Here is an 11,150-nt window from a genome sequence, read left to right as displayed (position 1 = left end):
TTGCGTCTGCGGGTCTCGCTTGGATGGATTTGAAAAGTACTTTTCTTCTGAGCTCTCCGCGCCCTCCTGCTCTCCGGTTCCGGTACCACTGATCCATCACCCGCTCGCCTGTCGGTACTGCGGCACTTTGCTGACTTGCAGCTGCGCCTCTCGCTTTAGCAAAGCAAGATTCTGACTCCATCTCTCCCATCTTATCTGCGCTTTTCCCTTTGGGGTTTCTTGGTTTTGGTTCTGGAGACTCTCCTTCTCCTTCCTCGCCACCCAGTCACTCTTCCTCCTCCTCCTCTTCCTCCTCTTCCTCCTCCTCCTCCTCCTCCTCCTCCTCCTCGTCCACTGTCCGTGAGTCACTTCAAACAGCTGCAGAGAAATGTGAGTATATTGCGGCTTTTCTCTTCTATCAATTAGGGGGAAAAAACTAGACCTTCATTTAAAAAAATCGCATTAAATAAAAATAAATAAATGAATCAAACCGTATTATTTAAATTTCCATTTTTTTCTGACACAGTAATCATTCAGCTTGGTAGATTCCGCTGACGCAAGTAAAAAAAAATCCTCCTCACTAAGTTGTGCGCGTTGATAGCTGTAAATAATGATGATGATGATGATGATGATGATCATAATAATAATAATAATAACAACAACAATAATAATAATAACAATAATAATAACTCGTCAACTTGAAGGTCTGCCCCAGATTCTGCCCCAGCTGGAGCCCCCGGTGCTCCCGGAGCTCCTGGTGCAGATGGTACCAGCGGTGGTCCTCCACCCCCACCCAATACCTCCAGCAACCGCAGGCTACAGCAGACGCAGGCCCAGGTGGAAGAGGTGAGCTGGTCCTGGGCTCAGAACATCAAGAATACAACTGGGGCACATCTGGATCACCTCAAATTTTAAAAAAAACAAAACTAAAATCTGCTGTAATAAAATATGTCTTTCCTCCCTCACACATCTGCCCCCCCCCCCCCCCCCCCGGCCAGGTGGTGGACATCATGCGGGTGAACGTGGACAAGGTTTTGGAGAGAGACCAGAAGCTTTCGGAGCTGGACGACAGAGCGGACGCTCTCCAAGCTGGAGCCTCCCAGTTTGAAAGCTGCGCAGCCAAGCTGAAGAACAAGTACTGGTGGAAGAACTGCAAGGTGGGCCCGTTAGTGAGGCTCAACCAGCACGTTGGACCCGCGCCTGGCCCGTCTACAAGTGTTCCTGAGGTCTAAACATCTGTTTTTATTGATATTCTTCACAGATGATGATCATGATGGGAATCATCGGAGTCATTGTGGTTGGAATAATATTCTGTGAGTAGCTCTTCTTTTTCTTTTCTCTAATTTGGCGATGCTGTTTTTCCCCTTCATTTTAATATTTTCTTTCATTTAAATGATGATGCTGATGTTCCACTGTTGCAGCACGTCGCTTAGAGACCTTCACTGCCCCAAAGACCCCAAAGTCGCTCCTTTAATTACATGTTCTTTCATTCAAAGCATCATATCCTGTTTACCTTGGATAAAATACGGACACAGCATCCACGCTAGTAATTAGCTGTAGCAAACGCACAATGGTGCCAAGGACCCAAAGGTGGAGGGACACTCAGTAGGTCTGTGGGGAGTGAGTTGGTCTTGACTGTGAGTCCATGAGCAAACATGCTGGGGTTGCTGGTACGTGTTAATGTCCGCCGGTACGCACGCCGTCAGACTTTCATGAGCTCTTGTGCCACCTTAGTAACGCAGGGGGGGATTTTAATGCTAAAACACCAGCAGGACACCATCGTCCACCCTCAGCCGGATCCATTAGGCTAATTACGTCCTCTTTCTGTCCTCTTTTATTGGCAGTGTACTTCTTCTACTGAGCTCAGCTCACCAGAGCGGATGGATACGGACTTGAAAATGATATTAGAGGGAGGAGGACGGAAAAACGAGCAAACCCAAGCCTCCCCGTCAGCTGTCCTCTCCTTCCTCTCCACAGTCTTCCATCAAGCCATCTTGCACTTCGACATGACAGCAGTGTTTTTAGGCCTCTCCGCCCTCTTTGCCCCCCCTTCCCCCCCCTTTTGTGGATTTCTTCAAATGTTTTAGCATGAAGCCTCTCTCTCTTTCCCTCTCCTGACTCTGCATCTCATGTATTATTAAAGGAAGCAGCAGGCGGAGTGAAAGAGGAAGAAAAAGAGGGAGGGAGGGGATAAAAGACCAGTCTTGTGACAGAGGGAACATGAGGACGTGCATTTAAACGTATAATGTAAAGAGAACGTGTACAGTGAGTTTGCAGTCCTTTCTACATCAAACACACCAAAGCTTGGTCATATTATCTTTCTAAGAGTTTAAAACACATTTGTAAATTAAAACAAACATGCAAATACACACCTTCTATCACATCAGCTCTTTAAAAGCTACTAACACTCTGTTTTTTTGTGTCTCTGTGATCCGAAGCTTCGTAGCCAACAGCCTCCCGTCCCTGTGGGTCCTGAAAAGCTTATCTTAGAGACTCAGTTTTGAGTTTATTCCCTGCACATCTTCCTCTCAGAGTCTTCCTTATTTATTTATTTTTTTGCAATATATAGTTACTATCATGAAGTCTGACAACAAAGTAAGTATGTGATTCAGGGAAGTATTGCAACATTTCACTCCTGAAAAAAAAAAAAACCCTAGTTCTAGACTGAAGTACTAATGTATGCAATGCTTTAGTGGATTTTGGTTTTGTACGAGTCGGTGGCATTAATATGCCCAAAAAACTGTCACGCAGCCACTGACAGACAATCTACACATTAATACAAAGGTTTCTGGTTCCCAGAGATTACAGCCATAGACAGCCACGAATGTGTAGCATCACATTTCAAACTGCTGCAGATGCAAACGTTTGGGAACGTCGTTTGGGAGCGACTGTGCAGCAACATTGGTCTTGTTGCTTGAGTCGGTGTCCTCAGAAATACGGAGATGAAAGAAGTGGCCGGATCCTTTAACCACGCAGATCAGATCATCACCTACAGTTTGATGGTGTTTTGTCGCTAACTAGCATGGCAGATGGTGTTCACCGCTTCCCTGTGTTCCACGTGTGTCTGCCAGTCCAGCTGCTAAATGTTTATTTGCATTAACCGTTTCAGCATCTGCAGATAATGCTGTCCAGACCTGGTAATTCTTGCTTATGCAATGCACATGTATTTTATTTCCCTTCATTTAAAAACAAACGTCTGCTATTGCAGAATAATAGACACAATCGTATGAGAAAAGATAGCCACCACTTCTGTGAAATTATGATCCAAATTATGTGTTGAAACCTTTTTTTTTGTTCAGTATAAAAAGAAAAGAAATGGGGAAAAATGTTCTAGTTTTCAGAGGTGATAGAGTAAAAACTGTTAACGTGTTGGGTTATGACCTGAAGATGCATCTAGATCTGTGAAAATAAATGCATGCTTAACATTTTTGCTGATGCCAAATAAAAGATAATTAACAGACAGGAGTGGATCTAGACCTTATTTTGACACACTGAGCACATTTGGCTGTTAATATATTGACAGCTTTAATGTAGAAATATAGTCTTAAGTCATTTTTTAGTAAATAAATATGTGAAATAGTTTAAAACGAGATTTGGCGACATCTGGTGGTGTCTTTATATCGGCAGAATTAAGTATCAAATGAGAAAGGAAAAGGACATCTTACGGACTGATGTCTGTATTTATATAACTCGCAACTTCATAAATACATTCTTTTTTAAAAAAAACAGTCACACATATCTTTATTTAAACTCTAACGAACTTTGAGACAAATACAAGCAATTCAATTCTCACAAGATCATCATGACAAAAATGAATCTGAATATTGTTTCCCAGCTTATGTGTGTGTCGTCGTACACACATCAGCCCCCAGAAGTGGTTGATTTTTATATTTACTGGTTGTCTGTCAAACCATGCGTGTCTCAACGCCTTCCTATCGCAGCATCTCAGTTAATTCATCACCTGGTAGAAGAAAATCGCGGTGACAATCAGGAAGCCCACAATCCACCAATAGGAGTCTGCAAAGTGTCAGAAACAGAGTTATTCATTCTTTTCTGCAACGCTGACAATTTCAAGATGCATGACGCCAATCAGAACCTCTAAATCACCCAGAAATGACAAAAGCAAGACTAATTTATTTCAATACTGAGCTATTAGAGCAGCAAAGGTCGGGAACATACTGGTTTGTGGACTCATGACCACCAGGCTGACGGAGAGGGGGGTGCTGAGGGCCCGATGCGACACCTTACAGATGATTTAGTTCCTGGGGTAGCAGTGGAGGGTACAGTGAGTTGAGATGTCAAAGAATAAGAGCCGTCGCCGTGTTGTCGATGACTGGACAGGGAGCCCTGGTCTTCGGACACCGTTGGCTCTGTGTCTGTGGGGAAGAGGAGCCACCACTCCATCTGAAGAGGAGAGAAGGGTCAAGAACGGAGCTCGGCCAGGTCACCAGTCAATGCCTCTTACAAACCTGAACATCTAGAGGATAGTATTCGGAGCAGTGGCAACTCAGCGTCTGAGGCTCCGCCTTCAAAACCAGCTTCTGCTGGGACAGCGACACCTGGGGTGGTTCTGCAGCCACAGCCGGAAACATCAGACGCACATTACGGAGCACGAAGGAATAATTCCAAACAAAGGGATACTTACGAAGGAGGTGGAGCTGAATGATCTGCTGAGCCTTTGAAAGGGCCGAGACTGACGGAGCAGATGTAGCTCCCCTCGTCCCTAACCTTGAGTTTGGTCAAAGTCACAGAGGCGTCGCCGTCGACGACCTGGGTGACGTTCAGGCTGGAGCCCCGACGTTCTTCGTGTACTGACGACAAAAAGGTACAAAGTCAAATCACCAGTGACCATCACGTCCGTGCCTCCGTCCACACAGCACCCACCCGCTGCCCTCGGCTCCGCTTCGTCCAGTGTCGTCTCCAATCTGCAGCACTTTCCACCCTTTTCCTTGTGCTGCAGGCGCCACCCGATGGCCACTTCCTGCTCCGGCGGAACCTCCCGGTGCCTGAAGCTGCAGTGCAGGACGGCGTCGCTTCTCAGTCGAGCAGAGATGGAGTTTCTCTGGGAAAACACCAGGAAGACCACTGAGGAGCAGAGGGGGGGACCTGTGTTACCGCCTGGTTAACAGAATAAATGGAATAAATCAACATGACCTGTCCCCACCCTCAGTCGGGAGGGTTCCAGTCGGGCTGAGAGGGAGGCCCAGTTTGCTCTGTGTGAGCGTTGACGGTTCCAACACGGCCAGGGTTTGCAAAATCAGCGTGACGCTAAAGTTCACGGCCTCCACGCTGATGGACACCATGAAATAAGTCAGGTCGGATCTCCTCAGAGCCTTGCTGACAGAGTACTGGCTCATTTCACAGGTCACCTCCAGGTCGTTGCAGTCGGCGTGCAGCAGCACCTCTACGTTGGGACCCTCGGGTGATGAGGCTGTGGCGGAGGTACGAGGGAAAATGTTCCTCACAGATTCTGGCACCGTGAACCCACGTGGAAAAGCACAAACCTTTGACTTCGATAATGATGGCATCCGGATCAAGCAGCGAGGGGGGCCACAAAGGGCGGGAGCAGATCCAGGGATTCGTCTGAAGCCATCTGCAAACATCCCTGAAGACAAGAGTGGCCGGAGCCCGAGAGAAAGAGGAGCCCCCGGTCATCCCGCTCAGGCCCACTCCCTCCTCCACCAGGCGGCAGGAAAGTACAACATCTGCAACATTACCTGGAAAAACAAAAGGAATGTTGCATTTTCATTTCATTTGTGGCTAAAGTACTAACTAAGAAGTGAAAACCTCCGCACAGGCGGAGTTATTTATCTAAAAACAGTACGGCTGACTTCAGGGTCGTTCCTCTTAAAGTCTGGGGTGGAAATGCTAATCAATACAACTTTTATCCATCGAACTCAAAAGTGTGTCGAAGGCAGAGTGGCGAGCAGCAAAGCAGACAGTGTTTTAGACATGAATGCGCACAAAAACAATAAAAAAGACGTTTGCAGGAAGTTCGTTCATTCTTAAACATTCTTACCACAGACGAACTTCAGGGAGAATCCAATCAAAATGAGGTTGGCTAACATCGCTGGACTTGATTATCCGTATAGTTTTCCAGCAATGGAATTTAAACACAACGTTCTGAATGACGAATAATGCGCTTTCACTTTCACTATTTAAGCTTAACGGCTCGAATAAAGTAGCATTTTCCGTCTTGTCCTTCCTGTCTTTAAATTAGTAAATAAATAAATAAATAATAAAGAACGCAGATGTGACCGCACTGATCTTAAATGTTACTTCGAGCACTTCATAATTAACAAAGCGTTTAAGGTCTCGCTATACTGAGCATGCGCACAAGCGAAAGTGAAAGCAAGAAGTGGGGACGAACTGAGGAAGCGATCTACCTACCTACCTACTCTATCTATCTATCTATCTATCTATCTATCTATCTATCTATCTATCTATCTATCTATCTATCTATCTATCTATCTATCTATCTATCTATCTGGGTTAGTTAGTATGATTTGATTCAACTCGACTTGTACTGTCCATCATGTTTTGTGTAGTTTGTTTTATCTATAATTGCTGAGTTGGACATTCAAAAACGTTTCAACAGCATAAAAGAGAACATTCAATCCAATAATATCAGGTAGAACCGAGTTGTAAAATCCTAAATGACCAGATGTTACAGATCTTTGCAAGGAACATACAGGACAATCGTATAGGCGCATTCAGCTAAACAAACTTAAGAAAAATGTCGCACCACCTCAAACTAATAATACTTTGCCCAACCAAAATATTAAAGATGTTTTTATATGGCACAAACACAATAATTCCATCTATTAGTATCAACTAGATCAGGCCTGGCCAACCCGCGGCTCTTTGCCTGGTTTCATGCGGCTCTAAACGTTCATATCGAAGGTTTGAGTTTGTGTGTTTTTAATGTGCGTGTTCGCTTCGCTTGAGTTCAATACGGTACCTTCGCCAAACGCGCATGCGCGTTAGATGAAAATACCACAAAGTTTCTCAGTAGGGACAAGATCTTTTGAGTAAACAATTAGTGTCAAGTTCGCCTTCAAAATGGCAGGGAAAACCTGCACGAAAGCTTCGTGACCCGGTTCCGTGATCTCCAACTGAAAAGGGCACAGATCGCATTCCTCGTTGCCCCTTTTAAATGGCCCCGCACCGTTTAATGCCCCGCACTGTTTTAAAGCCCCGCTGGTCACAGATGAGGCTGCAGCTGAGGTGGAGATGAATCGATCTTTGTGAGGAGGACCAACTGAAACCTGCTTTAAGGGAAGGGGCCATTGGGTTCTGGAAAAGTGTGCCAATGGAAAAATAGCCCAATGTCAAACGGGCTGCGCTTAAGATCCTGTCAATATTTGGGTCAACACACGTCTCGAGTCTGTGTTTTCTGTCCTGAAACACGTGAAACCAAAGCATCGATCTGTTCTGACTGCCTGGCAACAACTGAATACAAGCCAGATTTGGAGAGGATTGTTCAAGCAAGGAAATGCCAGAAGTCCCACTAAGCAACATGCATAGTAAGAGAAAAAAAGATTATTTTAATTATTATGTTTTGTTTGTGGACTTAGTTGAACTGAGAGTTTGTGTGTGTGAGACAGTGCACACAATGTTCATTGTTGAGAATGACTGGCCCGTGGTTCTGAGGAAGTCAAATTCTGTCATTATCATGTTGGTGTGTGACATTTACAATAAATCAGGCTAAGCGGAGGTCTGTGTGTGTGGTGGGTGGTGTGTGTGTGTGTGGTGTGTGTGTGTGTGGAGGAGGGGTGAGGTGGTGTTTCATGTGTGCCCATGTGTGTGATGTGGCCACCCCGACACTAGATGATCATAACTTGTCTTGTATATCATGTTGAGGGTTCTTAGAAACCTCCTTGTCGTGGATGGTCTGATTGATCCAGTCTAAGTAGTTTGGCCACTTTTGTATAGACTCTGTATGTTCCCTGTTTTCCACAGTCGACCCCCCAGCTGTCAATCCCAGCGGCCCAGAACTGCCCATCATCACTCAGGGCAAACGGGCCTCCGTTATCACCCAGGCAGGAGCTCTGGGCCCCCCTCAGGGAGACCCACACAGAACATGTTGTCCGTCAGACGGTCGGTAAATTGTGTCTGCGCTTCTTCAGTTCAGTGAACGAATGTCGGCACGTCTCTTGGTCCACCACAGGGAGCTCCGCATAGTTCAGATTCTTTGGGATGCGCAGGGGGTAGATATCGACGATGCCAAAGCCTGACGCTACTCTGAAAATCAGCAAGCAAAAGAGGCGGATTTACATCGTGAAGATGGACCAAAAGTAAGATCTGATCATACCAGACACAAACACCAGAGGTTCTATTCACCCCATCATGCCGGCGACGTATTTACGGTTCTCTGCTGGCAAACATATCGGCATGATGGCTGCGTTGAATGTGAGTGGTTGCTGCAGTCGGATCAAGGCGATGTCCGTTGTCCGCGGTCCAGGCCGTCCGAGGTGTTGTATTCTGGGTGGATATGGACGAGGCCGCCAGTATGGGGGGACTTCAGCAGGGCTTTAAAGGTTAGTGTGACCCAGGTGGACCTGCAACACACACAGAGCCTGCGTCAGAACCTGGACGGGCACAGCGTGAAGGTCCACGCCAGGTCTCACCTGGACGGCCTCGCTGGACATGGATTTTTCTGCTGTGCTTCAGATCGTGAGCGGCGGTCAGAATCCAGCGCTCTGCGACCACCACGCCACCGACTCGTACGCCATTCTATATTTAGTAGCACTTGCCAGGGGACGGCGCCGGCTGGAGCTTCTCTGCCTCCAAGGATCCTCTCATAGTCAGCGATGATTCTTGTGGGTTTGCCACAGACTGGATGAGAAGCACACAAATACAGTTCCCCTTTATTCAGAAGTCGCGTTGTAATCAAACACGCTCGGCGGGCTGTTTGGCTACCAGGTGTGCAGGTGAGGGGCAGATCTTGGTGGACGGATCTCCACTTCCTGTCTGCTTCACAGGTGAAAGTGACTGAGGATCAGATGGAAATATTAGCATTCATCATGTAGCCGAGACATGAAAACGGCCGATTCCACTGACTGGATTGTTTTACCATTTTCACCCCAGGGAAGGAGTAAAACGGTTCGTTGCAGTGATACTGGATCACAGAATCCTGCTGATTCTGAGAACCTGACAGCAGGGTCACGCCTCCGTTCAGCAAAAGGTTCCGGTTCCTCGCACACCCTGGCTGTAAAACAACAGAACATTTGGCTCACTAAAATCCCTCTTTTAACCGAACCAATGGCCTATCTGTACTGTCCCCATCCCTTAGACCAGAGGTGTCCAAACCCAGTCCAGTCCAGCTGGGCTCTCCCTCATAAAACCAACCTTAACTATGGAACGTGGGATCCAGGTGAAAGTCTACCTGGTCGGACGGCTCCAGTTTATTGGATCGGGGTGGTTTGCGGCCCCTGAGGACCGGGTTGGACACCCCTCCTTGGACCATTACCAGAGGAGCTGTAGCTGAGACTCCAGCCACGACTCAAGGCCTTCATCCCCGGTCTTGTAGTCTAGTCTGATGGTCCTGGAATCTGTAGCTATCACACCAGGACTCCTTCCTCCGCACAGCATCATCGGCTCACTGTCTGGGACGGTCACCTGGAAGGTGGGACATTTCAGGAGAAGCGTTTTTAATATCCAAGTCTCTCTGAGAGACACTTCTGTACCTGCAGCCAGTGATGGAGGCACCTGGGGCCGTCTTCAGCGGTCTTCACCGTCTCTCACCGTCTTCACTGTGCACGTGGAAGTCGGTGAAGTTTAGGGTGACAGTGAAGTGGTCCTCCACGGAGATGACGTATGTGCAGGACAGGTTAGGAGGTGAGGGATGGGGGGATCTTGGACTAGACAGACGTCCCTCTTGTTTAAATATGTGAGCATTACATGACACTGGACACCAGGAGAAAATGTTGAGGGTTCAGGAAGGAAAAGTGATCACTCTCGGCCTTTTGGTGCACAGAGTACTCACACAAGCATGTCTGGTGGTCCGGCTGAAGTGTGTATCCACTGTAGCAGGAGCAGTAATAGGAACCAACGGTGTTGACGCACATCTGGGAGCAGACGGAACCTGAGCCGTTCTTTGGGTCGGCCTTCGAACACTCGTCGACGTCTGTTAACGTGTCCATTGAATTTAGGTCCTTTGGGTGTATTTTTATACAGAATCATGGCGTCAATGACGTAGGAGAAAGCAGAAATCTAAAACTGACCTATTTTCTTGAAGTTAACCAAGAAGCCGGTGTGCTGATGGAACTCTGGATTGAAATCAGAAGTTTGGAAAATGATGGTCATTTTTTGCCTTCGGAGGTGATGGGTTCGGCTGAGAGCTGCGTTAAGTTCTGACCACAGACCTTACTGATGGTCTCACCATGCTTAACCTGAGATAAAGAAAAGGAAAATGTCATTTCTGTGGAGTGAGCTTCAGAGGATTGTCTGACCACTTCTCAACAGCTCAGCGGCTGATCCTGCTGCCGTTCAGACTCTTCAAATGTTACACAAGCTTCCGCTACTAAACGAAAATCAGATTACTTAGAAAAGGGAACAACTTTACTGGGTGACGGCAGCCCTTTAGATTGGTGTGTTGATAGGAGTGAGTACTTCACACTTCGTATTGATAATGGGTTCAAAAATGACTCTGACCGTGAGTGAATCCAGAGAGCAGTCTCGAGAGGGGTTTATATCCACGTGTGTCAACTTTAGCTGGATCCGGAAGCCCTCCGGAGCCCAGAGATGCCATTGCTTCATCAGGTTGGGAGGATACGGCTTTGGATAGTCAGGGGACCGAAGCGTCCCGGACATAACTTCAGCCTGCTGTCTGCACCGGCACACAGACAAACACACAATCCTGCACACAGACAGCATTTAAAGAACCGGCTCAATATTTGGAACATTCAAAGCTGCCTTCAAACAGTTCCAAGCTTACCATACAGCAAAGAAGGTCCGTTCCATGTTTGCTTTAGCGAAGCTGTCAACGGTTTTAGTTTAATGTCTCATGTAGAAACGGACTGTTGTGGCTGTGCTGTGTTGTGCTTTCCAATGGAATTTAACCTTCAGAATTTATTTATCTTGGTGTTTACCGAGGACCACAGTCCACGATTGCTCAATAAGTGTGACTGGCGCAGATTACGAGAAACGCCATCCTAGTTTTGCTGGGG

General features: G+C 46.9%; 2 protein-coding genes and 1 pseudogene across 3 annotated transcripts; 1 reads left to right on the top strand and 2 right to left on the bottom strand.

Annotated features, from left to right (window-relative positions):
- Window positions 1-39: 39 nt before the first annotated feature.
- LOC101072029 (vesicle-associated membrane protein 1) lies at window positions 40-2,630 on the top strand. 2 transcript variants are annotated; one of them, XR_003887448.1, is made up of 6 exons: window positions 40-369; window positions 684-825; window positions 978-1,136; window positions 1,241-1,292; window positions 1,824-2,244; window positions 2,418-2,630. XR_003887448.1 is itself a non-coding variant. In XM_011605897.2 (5 exons), coding segments are annotated over exons 1-5 (372 nt in total). In that variant the 5' UTR covers window positions 40-367; the 3' UTR covers window positions 1,841-2,630. The 2 variants fall into 2 exon arrangements, 1 of the variants encoding a protein (XP_011604199.1); XM_011605897.2 differs by having other exon boundaries at window positions 1,824-2,630.
- Window positions 2,631-3,699: 1,069 nt separating this feature from the next.
- On the bottom strand, window positions 3,700-6,047 carry LOC115248660 (tapasin-related protein-like). The gene is given in 9 exon segments (XM_029832401.1): window positions 3,700-3,996; window positions 4,159-4,236; window positions 4,239-4,383; window positions 4,449-4,549; window positions 4,625-4,664; window positions 4,666-4,790; window positions 4,864-5,064; window positions 5,144-5,410; window positions 5,999-6,047. Coding segments are annotated over 9 exon segments (1,074 nt in total). The 3' UTR covers window positions 3,700-3,928.
- Window positions 6,048-7,813: 1,766 nt separating this feature from the next.
- LOC115248658 (complement C1r-A subcomponent-like) lies at window positions 7,814-11,049 on the bottom strand (annotated as a pseudogene).
- Window positions 11,050-11,150: the final 101 nt, after the last annotated feature.

Source organism: Takifugu rubripes, unplaced genomic scaffold, assembly GCF_901000725.2.
Source record: "Takifugu rubripes unplaced genomic scaffold, fTakRub1.2, whole genome shotgun sequence".
Taxonomy (NCBI): Eukaryota; Metazoa; Chordata; class Actinopteri; order Tetraodontiformes; family Tetraodontidae; genus Takifugu; species Takifugu rubripes.
This window is presented reverse-complemented; position numbering and strand designations above follow the sequence as displayed.

Bases quoted from the DNA above. Each gene is read 5' to 3' on its own strand.
- LOC101072029 (XM_011605897.2), top strand. The intron at 826-977 runs GTGAGCTGGTCC...CCCCCCGGCCAG, and splicing joins CGCAGGCCCAGGTGGAAGAG to GTGGTGGACATCATGCGGGT. The intron at 1,137-1,240 runs GTGGGCCCGTTA...TATTCTTCACAG, and splicing joins ACTGGTGGAAGAACTGCAAG to ATGATGATCATGATGGGAAT.